This window comes from Hyperolius riggenbachi, chromosome 8, assembly GCF_040937935.1.
Source record: "Hyperolius riggenbachi isolate aHypRig1 chromosome 8, aHypRig1.pri, whole genome shotgun sequence".
NCBI classification, from domain to species: domain Eukaryota; kingdom Metazoa; phylum Chordata; class Amphibia; order Anura; family Hyperoliidae; genus Hyperolius; species Hyperolius riggenbachi.
The window spans coordinates 260,535,512-260,549,048 of NC_090653.1; the positions used below are offsets into that span (position 1 = coordinate 260,535,512).

At 45.6% G+C, this 13,537-nt stretch overlaps 1 protein-coding gene across 2 annotated transcripts in view; it reads left to right on the forward strand.

Moving 5' to 3' along the window:
* CXXC1 (CXXC finger protein 1) overlaps positions 1-13,537 on the forward strand; it is a 68,720-nt gene that overhangs the window by 29,926 nt on the left and 25,257 nt on the right. For both annotated transcript variants that reach the window (XM_068248719.1, XM_068248720.1), the window contains exons 5-6: positions 4,266-4,399; positions 8,611-8,766. In XM_068248719.1, the coding sequence (XP_068104820.1) occupies positions 4,266-4,399; positions 8,611-8,766 (290 nt within the window). The remainder of the gene's footprint in view (positions 1-4,265; positions 4,400-8,610; positions 8,767-13,537) is intronic.

Here is a 13,537-nt window from a genome sequence, read left to right on the forward strand (position 1 = left end):
ATAGATGGGTAATATAATTTTTTTACCCACCCTGTTTTAAAAGAACAGGCAAATGTTTGTGATTCATTCGGGCTGCCATCTTTGTCATGGGGGCAGCCATCTTTTTGGTTGAAAGGAGGTGACAAGGAGCAGGAGACACTGTTCCAACTGTCCTGTGTTCTGATAACCCCTCCCAGCTGCGCACGCTAGGCTTCAAATGTCAAATTCAAAATGTAAAAATAAAAAAATTTGCACCAAAACAGCAGCACGAGAGCAACAACATCAGAAATCCCATCATGCTTTGCACAGCATCAGGGGGAAAAAGCCCGGGCAGTTTTCTTCTGTGCAGCTAAAAATGAGGCTTGGATAAGAGAAAGTTCTGATTCTGTGAAACTATTAAAGAAACACCAGGCCTTTTCAGTGCTGCTGAGTCGATTTTTAGTCCGGAGGTTCACTTTAAGCTTCAGGAATCAAATCTCAGCTGTGGGGAAACATTCCTTCTATCACCTAAGAAATGTTGCAAAAATTAAGCACCTTTAGAGCAGGGATTTCAAACCGGTCCTTCGAGGGCTGAGGTCCTCACACATTTTTGGCACAGCTCAAATGAATTGATGGGTCTGAATCAGGAAAGGTGTGGTCCATCAGGTAGAACACATTTCCTTCTTTCTCAGTCCATCCTAAACACTGGCATGGATCTGGCCCTCCAGGCCTGGAGTTCAACACCTGTGCTTTAGAAGATCTTCCAACTGTACAGTAGTTCACGCCTTCATCACATCATGGCTGGACTACTGCAATGCCCCTCTATGCAGGCCTCCCAATAAAGATCTACCCCGCCTGCAGCTAGTACAGAATGCTGCCACTAGACTGTTAATAAACCAACCCCGCCATTGCCACATAACACCAATCCCTTTGCTCACTACACTGGCTACCCATAAAATGGAGAATCCTTTTCAAAATTGGCATGCTAACATTCAAATCCCTACACAACCTACGCCCAGGATACCTGAAGGATTTCTTGCAACTGCGTCACACCGTCCACAACCTCAGATTAAAAGGATCCAATCACTTGACCGCCCCCAAAACAACTAAAAACCTTTGGAGCCAGAGCTTTCTATCATGATGCCCCTTCCCTGCGAAATGCCTTGCCAAACTTAATCATGTTTAAAGTGTATTGGAACCCATATTTAAATAAAAAAGTCAGATACTCACCTAAGGAGTGTGAGGCTCTGGGTCCCATAGAGCGTCCCCTCTCCTCTCCTGGTCCCCGCAGTAGTCCTGGCACCCCCGTAGCGGTATTTGACCGTTTCGGTCAAATACCGCTGTTTGCCAGCCGAAGGGAGGCTTCGGAAATGCTTCAGGAGCCCGAGTGCTCCCGAAGACGGGCCGCTCTACACTGCGCACGGCAAGCGCCCTCTATGTCGCACCTGTCTTCGGGAGGACTCGGCTCCCGAAGACTTCCAAAGTCCCCTCGGCGGGGGATGTGAACGGGGAGCCAGCACCGAGGGCACCAGGAGAGGAGAGGGAAGGCTCATTAGGACCCAGAACCTTCCCTCTCCTTAGGTGAGTATCTGACTTTTTTTTATTTAAATATGGGTTCCCATTAGCTTTAAAACACCTGTGTAGTCTGGCATTTATGATCACATAACATTTCCCCTGTACACACCACTATGTAATGATCTGAGACAAGCTTATGCGCTTTGGGTCTAATGGGAGTAAAGCTCTTTACAAATGTTTCGTTGTTGTAAAAACATCACTGATAAACTGTTTTGTGATTAACACTTTTCACCAGATATAAAAAAAAGTTTAAAATAAGAGTCTAAATCTGTAGGAGCACAATAAGTGAAGATTCTTTACAGACCTTCACACCCGATGATGCTTTTCAGAGAGAGATACTTGTGGCGAGTGCACACCTTACATCAACTGCATTAGTAGTTACAGTACATGGTGGTGCAACATCCAGAGAATCAGTCCATCAATCAAATGTAAGAGAAAAAAAGCTCCAGGAGCAGCTCACCATAGCCTTAAAGAGAATCTGTATTGTTAAAATCACACAAAAGTAAACATACCAGTGCGTTAGGGGACATCTCCTATTACCCTCTGTCACAATTTCGCCGCTCCCCGCCGCATTTAAAGTGGTTAAAAACAGTTTTAAAAAGTTTGTTTATAAACAAACAAAATGGCCACCAAAACAGGAAGTAGGTTGATGTACAGTATGTCCACACATAGAAAATACATCCATACACAAGCAGGCTGTATACAGCATTCCTTTTGAATCTCAAGAGATCATTTGTGTGTTTCTTTCCCCCTGCATCTCTCATGCACTGAAGTTTCAGGCTGCTCTTTTCTTCCTGCAAACAGCTTTCCCCTTGTCTGTAATTCCTCACTATGTGAAAGCCCAGCCAGCTCAGAGGACGATTTATCCAGCTTGTAAAAGATAAGAGAGAAGAGAGAAGCTGCTCTAATCTAAATAACACACAGCAGTGTGCAGAGAGGGGCCAGGAGGGGGGAGATGCATCACAGAACCACAACACTGAAGAACTTGTCAGCCTTCCAGACACAGGCTGACAAGTCTGACAAGTGAGAGATAAGTTGATTTATTACAGAGACTGTGATAGTACAAAGTGCTGCAGTAAGCCAGAACACATTAGAATAGCTTTTGGAACTTGTAGGATGATAAAAAACAGGATGCAATTTTTGTTACGGAGTCTCTTTAAAGAGAACCAGAGACGAAGCACCCGCATGTATTTTATTACATTTATCAGTGGGAACATGACAGTAAACACCTACCCTGCTTTTAGTTTCATTCTTATCTGCTTAATTAGTCTGTTATCAGCTGTGATAAGAATCCCCGACTGGCTCAGTCTAGGTTTGACCTGGAAACATTATAGCTGAGTCACTCTTCTGTGGAGTCTTTTCAAGCCCAAGCCTGCCACCTCCTGGCTCAGATTTCCTGCTTTGCATACTGAGAGCTCTGATGATATGGGAGGGGCTGCTGCTGCTGCTGAGAGAGAATCTCTGAAACTGACAAGAGTGGCACTGGCTGCAATATGATCTGTGTGCTCTGTGCGCACTCTGCATAGATGATGATGATGACTACAGTTTCATTCCTATGAGAGACACTTCCTACAGGCAGCTGCACATCATACCAAAATGAAAGCACACAGATGAAAGGCTGCAGCAGCCTTTCTCATATAGCCTAGACAGCAGCCTAGTCTCATATAGCCTAGACAGCACATCCAGAACAACTCATAACCTGGAAGCAGAAGGGATATGAGCCGCCGGCCATATTTGATTTTTCCTGGAGCAATAATGGATAAAAAACACTAAAAAAGGCACACCAGAGCGGCGAAATTATCAGGTAGAGCATTTATTCTTTACAAGCTATCGACTGATATGTTTATTTTGTGTGAAACGTTCATCTCTGGTTCCCTTTAAAATGAACAACTTTTAATGATATCCACTAAAATAATTCCATGCAGTTGAAAACATTAACAGCAGTGATACTTATCAGGCACATGTCATAATGTGACCTTCGCACCTCCATCATGACATGTGCCTGATAAGTATCACTGCTGTTCATGTTTTCAACTGCATGGAATTATTTTAGTGGATATCATTAAAAGTTGTTCGTTTTAAGGCTATGGTGAGCTGCTCCTGATGTTTTAGCGCCGCTTCCCGTTTGCACTTGGAAGAGGCTCGTTTTACTCTACCGGCCAGCCGAAATACAGAGCGCATCCAGTGGATGGTGCTGCTCTGGAAGTGTTCACACTAAATCTGGAGCGGATGCTTTCACTAGAATATAGTCTATGGAAGATGAATGCACAACGGAAGAATATTGTGCAGGTCAGCTGAAGCCGCCCCTTCCCCCCCCCCGGGACATTAGTACTGAAAAATGCTTGCGGCCCGCACTCCTTTGTGTACTCAGAGTAGGCGTGGGCCATGAAAATAAAGAGGGTCCTGGCCGCCAGGGGGAGGAGATATGGAGGATCGGCAAAACCTGTGGAGCCTCCAGATGCTTCCCAGTGGAGCCAAGAGTCTTACTTGTAAAGTATTAAAACAAAAATATTGCACAGCTATCACAAAATGAGAAAACAAGATGGCCGTCCAAAGCCTGTTTTTAGAGCCATCTTTCATAATCTAGTACTAGGCTGCAGATGAAAGAAGGATGTCTGTACTGAATGTCTGTCTACTGTAGGCAGAGCTGTAATTTCAGTAAACTAATGATTTTCCAGGCATTGCCATTACTGGGAGTGGTTTGCTTTATTTGATCTCTTTTTCCTTCTTAGAGAAAAACCCCAATCTGGAGATTAAATACCGACATAAGAAGAGCAAGGACAGAGAAAAGGAGATGGAAAGAGATGAGAATGAAGAGGTGATGAGGACTGACAAGAGACGGAATAGCACCGGCAGTAACAGCAAGGTACTGCTATCCTGTCTACGAAGTAGTGTTACGAGAAATTAGGACATGTTGTACTCTGGAATGGGTACTGTATATATACTCGCATATAAGCTGACCCGCGTATAAACCAAGGTACCCACTTTTGATTGACTTGCGTATAAGCCCTCGCCTCAATATATCCCCCTGCATTGTAGTCAGATGTGCCCCCAGTACAAGTCAACCCACTCCCCATAGCCAGATGTTCCCCAAAGATGATACAGCTTAGTCTCTAGATGCCACTAGATGGGGTCATAGATATGAGAGACAGCGATTGCAACACAGGAAGAATCCCCGATCATTACACTGCTGACACATTGCTTGCACGCTCCGCTCCACAAGCCAGGGGGGCACAGGTAGTCCTGAGCAGCGCACTCTGCACACCATGTGGCAGGGGATGAGTAGCACAGACACAGCAGGGAACCAGGTGGCAAAACCAGGATCACTAGTGCACGATCCTTGCGCTCCTCTGCCAGTAACAAAACTTGTTCCACCATCCATTCTGCTCCACTGACTTGCAAATAAGCCGAGGTAGTAACTTTTCAGCACATTTTTTGTGTTGAAAAATTAGGCTTATATGCGAGTATATAAGCTAAGGCCACCCTGAGGGCTAGATTGTTGCAGCAATCAATTAAAAGCTACACTCCTAGCACAGATTTTTTTCCTACATCTGTTCAGCACTCAGTTACACCATCAACGTTAAGTGTTTCGCCCCTAAGAGAGGGGCTTCGTCAAAGGATACGGTGTGCCTCCCTTGTGGGAAGGTTCTTTTTTTGTTTGTTTTATTTAAACCCACTGCTCAGGTCACTTTAAAAGTGGCTGGGGGGGGGGGGGGGGGAGGTTAACATACCTATGCAGCCGCCTATAGCCAATGCATTCCACTTGAGGTCCACGTAACTTCACTACTTCCTCCTTCAAACCCAGAAGGAGGAAGTAGTGGCGTTACGTGCACCGCGAGTGGAATGCATCGGCTATAGGTGGCATCATAGGTAAGTTAACCCTCCCTTTGCCACATACTCGTACTCGTAGCTAACATCACTTTTCAAGAACCCCTAGGAACTTGTTGAGAACAAAGGCTCAGTCAAGGCATCAAAAACTTTCTTGTTTGGTTTTTTTTTTGCTTTTCTGACTAATCAGTCATCACTCAGGAAATCGATCATAGTGATTGCCTAAAATTGCTGCCTTGGGATTTTCTTTTGTTAACACAGATTATTCAGTCTTTGGTCTACCCCTCCACAGCCTGAACATCAGGATGATGCAATCCATGCAGCAGCCCCACCCACAGAGCCTGAAACTAATTCCCTTGTAGGACAGAGTTTTTAGCTGCATTAACTTTATGTTAGGTAAAAAGGTAACATTTTTCAGCACACTGATGGCTGAGCTTTTAGGCATTTTTATATGTGTGTACTGACTCAATGAATTTGATTCTCGGCTGCATCCCACGCTTGTGTGAATGAATCATAAGAATGACTCCTGGTCATGTGATTATGCCACAAGCTCTCTACCTCACAGATGCATGCTGGGATCTTTGATTCCGAAGTAGCAGGGAGACGGCCCAGTCTTTGTTTGCCATCATTACAATCTTTTATTGCTGGTTCACACTGTGATTATTTCCTGACCTTTAGTGGCAGCTTACAGCTCCAGTAAAATGCCAGATGGATGTAAATACACCTCCTTGTTTTCAGTGAGGTCCGCTCATGCTGCCAGCGTGGCGTTTTAGTGGCCTTAACGAGTGATTTGAGTTCACAGGAGTTGCTTGAAAATATCTGGAATCAGTCCAAGTGCCATATGGAGCGTCTTTACACGGTTTCGCTAATCGGGTGGCAAATTGCATGCATCCTGAAATTGGGCAATTTAAATATCGGGAGGGGGTGCAATTTGAAGGGCTTAGTCCATGCTGCATTCAGTTTGCTACAAAATTTACATCAACTCTGGAAGTTAGCATCTCTTTTGAGGACCCCCAAGAATGGAGAGAGTTTTAGGGAGTGTAAATAAATGCAAATTAGGGCTGGCACTTTCATAGCATAGGCTCAACTTTTATTCAGTCAGACAATGTTTCAGTACCATACGGTCTCTTCCTCAGGGCAAGTAAGTCTGTCGAATGTATCTAAATGATTGTCAGGTTGCAGATCGGATCCTGTTTTTCTAAAAACTGATCCATTTTTCAAAATGTTGTGCTTTTACAGCATCTGTTTCCAGTCCGTTTAAACGTATGTCAAAAACGTGTCCTTCCTTCCTGTGTGTTTCTATTGGATAAGAGGTCCGCAGAGATGACGCTGAGGGGAGGAGCAGGCAGTGGGAAATGTGCTTTGGCATCCGTTTTGTGTGCAAAGTTCTCTGTGTAGAGGGAGGTCCATTTTTGGGTTGCCTTTAATTTCCTCAGCGGGGATCTGGACTCCGTGAAAATCTGCAAAATCCAGACTCTCTGATCAGTTTTCTAAACTGGATCCGTGTTTTGCAGTGAGTGAAGACTGCCGCTATTTTTGAAGAGAACCCGAGGTGGGGTTCTGACAATGCTATCTACATACAGAGGCTGGGTCTGCCTATACAGCCCAGCCTCTGTTGCTAACCAGATCCCCCCTAAGTTCTCCCTGTGCTCTGCTATCCCCCATAAATCACAGCCACACTGTTGTCACGCAGCCGGGCTGTGTTTACCTCTATAGTGTCAGTCTGCTGATCCCTCTGCCTCCTGCATATCTCCGGTACCTGCCCGTGTCCCTTCCCTCCCCGCTGATTGGAGGGAAGGGACGCAGGTGGGACCGGTGCTATGCAGGAGGCAGAGGGATCAGCAGACTGACACTATAGAGGTAAACGCAGCCCGGCTGCGTGACAACAGTGTGGCTGTGATTTATGGGGGATAGCAGAGCACAGGGAGAACTTAGGGGGGATCTGGTTAGCAACAGAGGCTGGGCTGTATAGGCAGACCCAGCCTCTGTGTGTAGATAGCATTGTCAGAACCCCACCTCGGGTTCTCTTTAACATCGGTATCCGTTGCTCAGTTTTTGTCCATGGATACAGCCACGGATACGGTTTTGAAACAAGTGTGAACCGACCCTTACGGTAGATACATTCAATCAATGCATTTGTTTTCCCTGAGGAAGAGACTGTATGGTCTCGAAATGTTGGTTCATGTTGCTTGAATAAAAGTTGATCACAGACTAAGAAGGTGCCAGCCTCATTTACATTGATTTATGAACTTATGATAGGGCGTTGTCAATTACTCCAACTTTGCCTTTGAACAGTCCGTTATTTATATGGCATACACCAAAGAAGTGTGAGATAACCATTGACAGTTTTAAGGAGTGGGGGGTCTAGATTTCGAGGTGAGGGATTGTTTCAAAGGACAACTGTAGCGAGAGGGCTATGGAAGCTGGCATGTTTATTTCCTCTTAAGCAATACCAGTTGCCTGGCAGTCTTGATGATAGACCCTGAACAAGCATGCAGCAGATCAGATGTTTCAGACATTATTGTCAGATCTGGCAAGATTAGCTGCTTGCTTGTTTTTGGTGCTATTCAGATGCTACTGCAGCCAAATAGATCAGCTGGGCTGCTAGTCAACTGGTATAGTTTAACAGGAAATAAATATGGCAGCCTCCATATCCCTCTCACTACAGTGGTCCTTTAAGTAAGAATCCTGGAATATATACCATGGATTTAAGGACACTTGAAAGGAAAGGGCAATGGTGGTAACCATGTTTATTTCCTTTTAATCAACACCAGTTGCCTGGCAGTCCTGCTAATCTTTCATGCATCAGTAGTGTCTGAATCACACACCTAAGACAAGCATGCAGCTAATCCAGTCAGAAATATCTCTGCATGCTTGTTCAGGGTCTATGGCAGCCTCCACATCCCTCTCACTTTAGGTGTCCTTTAATGTGTCTGCCTCCTATAGAGATAGAAGTAAAGTGGTACTGCTGGTCAGTAGGTTATAAGTAGGGATGGTCAATGAGATGAAAATCATTCTGAATTGATGCAGGATTATGCACATTTTCAATGCAAATGCATGCAGCTTGGAAACGGACCAATCAGATTCCAGCTTGGCTGTATTGGGTCCTCCTCGGAACATCTCATTGGCCATCCGTAGTTATAACTGCCAGGAGGAGGGAGATTCTTCCTATTTGCAGGGCTGATATAAGCGGGCCATCGATATCCACAGCAAGCCATGTATGTCTTATACACGCGTGTCTCTCAGCAGATTAAGCGTTCAGCACGGATGTGCGGGGAGTGCGAGTCTTGTAGCCGAACGGAGGACTGCGGTCAGTGCGATTTCTGCAGAGACATGAAGAAATTCGGGGGGCCCAACAAGATCCGTCAGAAGTGTCGCTTACGCCAGTGTCAAGTGAGAGCGCGGGTAAGAGATTATAGCTGTGCGCTTTGCCTTATAACTTACCTGTCCGCTTCATTCTTCTGTATTACATGTAACGTTTGACTTGCCACCCACAGAAAGTGGTCTCTCAACCGCCTCTTATAAAAAAAGATCAAGAATACCTCTGTTGTAAAAAGACAAAAGCTTTTCTGCTATGCTCTGTCTTAAAGGGATTTTGAGCACCTCTCATGGTTATGCCTTTAAAAGAGACTCCGACCAGTACTGCAAAGTACTGCATACCTTTCTGTAGCTTTTGCTCTCCTCTTTCATTTGATGCCTGAATTGCCTTTCTACACCAAATAGTTTTCGTTCAATTTTAATTTAAAAATCGCAGCTGCCATCTTGGCTATGTTATAACTTCCGGGTCACCCCTGTCTTCTCTGTTAGAGAAGTGCATCACTGAATGAAGCAGGAAGAGGAAGTGACGCGCATGGCCATTGCAAGAGGCTCCTCCAGAGGGGTCATAGCACGACTTTGTTGGAAGTAGTCTGGCTTAAAGGCATGCCCATGAGAGGTGCTCGGAGTCCCTTTAATGCTATAGGATCTGGGGATATCGGGGTTAAATACTTGCCTGATCGGGACCTTGATGACGCTCCACGTCACTCCTCGAGAATGCAGTCACAGCCATGTTTCCGAAGTCTGCCGCAGCTCTCCAGTATCTTTTGCAGTTGCCCATCCCCAGCCCGGCAGCCACCAATTTAGCCGCAGCTGCTAAGCTGGGGGTGGATCGTGGCAATGCAGATGGGGGTGGCCAGAGCCTCGGCAGAAGTTAAAAAAAAAAAACTCAGGCCGCAATTCTGAGTGGGCGGAGCAAACACATGCCTGCATGAATTATCTCAGAACGGGTAACCCTGAGACCCTGGATTTAACTACCTCTGATTACACCCTGAGACCCCCAGTCCTGTATCATTAAGTCATGACAGTGTCTGTCTTTTTACTTTAAGTATTCTTTAAAGCGGACCCAAACCAAACATTTTTTATTTCAAAATATTTAGTTGCACCACTCTGACACATACAAAGATAAATAAACACTCCTTCAAGCCTATCAGCATTCCAGTGCATGCTTTTCAGCCTTCTCTTTTCATAACACGGGTTATACAGGTGGCAGCCATTAGCAATTCCTCCATTGCCGGACACCATCTACTCCACCAGTTTGCCGGATTCTGTCCTGGCAATATGAAAGGAAGGGAGGGGTTCCTCCAATAAATGTAAAATATTTTATATTTGTCATCATGCAGCTGAAAAAAGGCTGCTATTTATTATTATAATTTAGAAAATAGATTTTATTTCTGAAATTTTGTAGTTGGCCCACAGTGATTACAGAGTCTATTGAACGGCGCATGAAACTCAGCTGTCATCAGGCAGCTGATTGTAGCGGTGGCGGAAGCGCACGGCACCGGGATATTGAAATCTACGCCCTGGCAGAGATAAAAATCTCCAAACAGGGCGAAGATTTCAATCGCGTGCATCCAGAACCGGTTAACTCAAAGTGTAGAAACAAAGACATACATGCTACAAAAAGAAAAAAGAGAATGGGTGTCAGTTTATTAGTAGTCTGTGTGAGGACAGCTTTTCAGTTGAAATATACTGAGGCAGTAAATAGAAAAATAAAAAAAGAGGAGATCAGTCAAGGTAGAAACTCTTTACATCAGCTTTACAATTAAAATAAAAATAAGGAATAAACGGGTGCAGAACTAAAGGTAACAGAGGAATTGTGCCCGGCTATAATCTCAGGTCTACAAGGCTCAGTACACACAATCAATTATTCACTTCCTGCTGTATAAAAATCTGATCAAAACCGAATGGCTTGCCTTTTGATTGGAGCAATCGGAAATTATGATAAATGTTTTTTTTTTATTGCTCATTGAGCATTTGGACTTGCTGGTGAATAGTGATTGGTCCTGCACACTTATTATACCATATGCACAAACTACTGCTTGATCTGTTGAGCTAAAGTATACCAGAGACGGCCTAACCTAAAGATTTGATACTTGCCCGGGGCTTCCTCCAGCCCTGTAAGCACATCTGAGTCCCCCGCCGTCCTCCTGCGGTCTGCCGTTCAGCTGCAGTCAGCCCCGGTAACGGCGTCATTCGGGGTCTTCTGCGCGTGTGCAGAGGTCCAGCGTGCTTATGGGGCTGTCGGAAGCCCCGGGTAAGTATCAAATTTTTAGGTTATGCCATCTCTGGTTTCCTTAAAGAACCAGAACTGGTAGTTGGGCATAAAAGACAGGAAGGGGCAGGCTTGCGGCTATGTTCCCTCCTATTACCCTCTCATTCCTGCCTCTTCCCCGCCCCATTCACTTCCGTGTAGAGGAGGAAATGGGAGGGGTGATTGGCGGGAACATCACAGCAAGCCTTCCTCTTCCCATCTGAAAATTTGTCTTTAGCCAAAAGTCAGATTTTTCAAGGAGTGATTATGGGGACCGGGGGAACGAGGGGGAGGAACAGACACTGCGCAGAGGTGTGTGGATCCAGTGTGAACATATCTCTGTGCTTATCTTGCCTAGCTTTCCCTCAGGTCAGGTATACTTTAAAAGCTGTTCAGAATAGCCATTCATTGAAACACAGTTGTGTGAGTGAATTGAGGGTTTTCCGATTGCCTATGGAGGCATGAATGAACAGTCTGCTGAATGATGCTGACCAATGACTGAGCAGCTCGCACATTTTTGGAAAGATCAGAAAATGTTACCAATATTTAACTTACACACTTTCAAGCCTAATTCTAAGAGCTTTTTTTAATTTCATATTTTATTGCTGTGAAAAGAGGCTAGAAACTGTAATGGGTGTTTATTACCGTCTCTGCTTTATATAACCAAAGAGTGATATTTATTAAAAGGGATATGGTATAGATGACCAAAAATTATGACCAAGACAAAGACAAATAGTATTTATACTGCACTTTTCTCCTGGCGAGCTCAAAGTGCAGGAGCTGCAGCCACTAGGGCGCGCTCTATAGGCAGTAGCAGTGTTAAGGAGTCTTGCCCAAGGTCTCCTTATTGAACAGGAAGTGCTGAGATTCAAACCCAGGTCTCCTGTGTCAGTCAGAGCCCTTAACCAGTACACTATCCAGCCACCTAAGGGATTAGGTTCCAAATGTGGAATTCTTTAGGGCCCATTTCCACTATCGAGAATTCGCATGCAAATTCGCATAGCAATACAAGTGAATGGGACTGTTTCCACTTGTCAGGATTCCTTTGCGTTTTTCTGTGCAGAAAAAGTTCGCACGGCAGAGCCATCAGAATTCGCATACCGCTATGCGAATCGCATACAATGTTTTTAATAGGAAATTTGCATGCGGTTTGGGTATGCGAATTTTCATGCGAATTTGCATAGAAACAATGGAAAATCACACCAGCACTGCCATGGTTAAATTCGCATACATCGTCATCCATGCGAATTCGCATAGACCCGCATGCGAAATTCGCTTCCGCATGCAAATTTTTCCCGTGACGATTCCCACCGCACAAGTGGAAATGCAGCCTTAAAGTATATCTGTGGGAAAATAAAAAATAGTAAACTTTACTTACCTGGGGCTTCTGCCAGCCACTAGAAATATATCTGATCCAGCACTGAAGTTTGCCTGTCCCCCAGGCTGCCGCTGTGCGCTCTCTAAAGCCGCATCTACACGCGTAGATGCGGCCGCAATGTTCCTTATCAATCGAGCCGCTGGTGCGGCTCGATTGATAAGATCCGACAGGACGGATCTTGCTTCCACCGATTCCCTGCTCGCTCCACGCGAGGGGACAATGGCAGGGAATCGAGCGGAAGATAAGCGGCGCCGGCGGGGAAGAGCGGGGAATCGAATCCGGTGCACGCGCGGTGAGCGGAGACGCAGCGGGCACATGCGGGGACGCGGAAGAGGCGATCCGGCGGCTCGATTAGCTCGATCTACACGTGTAGATGAGGCTTTAGATTGTGGGCCTTTCGTGATTGCACTCAAGTGGCCGGGAACATTCTGCACTTGTGCAGTTCAAGTGCTTGTAAAGTGGGTAAGCACAGACTGCTCCCGGGTATAGGAGCACAATTTGTGAAAAAGGCGTGTGACCTGCATGCACAGAAGTCCATGACTCAGCAATCTTACAGAGGGGGCAGCGACAGCCTGGAGAACATTGGAACTTCAGTGCTGGATCAGATAGACTTCTAGGGTCTAGAACATTTTTGTAGTACTGTTAAAGGCGCATACACACTCCTGATACCTTCAACGACTGGTCGTCAGACCCGCCCGTGGAGCTGCAGTTCTGATGACAGTATCCCCGTGTGTACAGTCTGTCGGCAGGCTGATAAGGCTGAGTGGATCAGTCAAAACCAGCCTTATCAGCCTGCCGACAGACTGTACACAGGGGCAAACTGTCTTCAGAACGGCCGCCCCGCGGGCGGGTCTGACGACCAGTTAGACACGTACACATGGCACACTTTTTCAAACTACAGGTCTTCATACCCGCCCGCAAGGTGGTCGTTCTGACGGCAGTTGCACGTAAGTACAAGCTGTCGTCAGACTAATAAGGCAGATCAATCAAAATCAGTCTGACGACAGCTTGTACTCACGTGCAACTGTCATCAGAACGACCACCCCACAGGCTGGTCTGACTCCCGTAGTTTGAAAAAGTCCGGCGTGTGTACGCGCCTTAAAGGGATTTTTTTAGTATATCTGTCTCTGCCCCTTTTGCAGAGATTGTCCCTCGCTTCTGTCATGAAATGAGGGACAGCACTGAAAGCTAGTCGGAGAATCCCTTGTTTACAAAAAAAAAGTTTAATT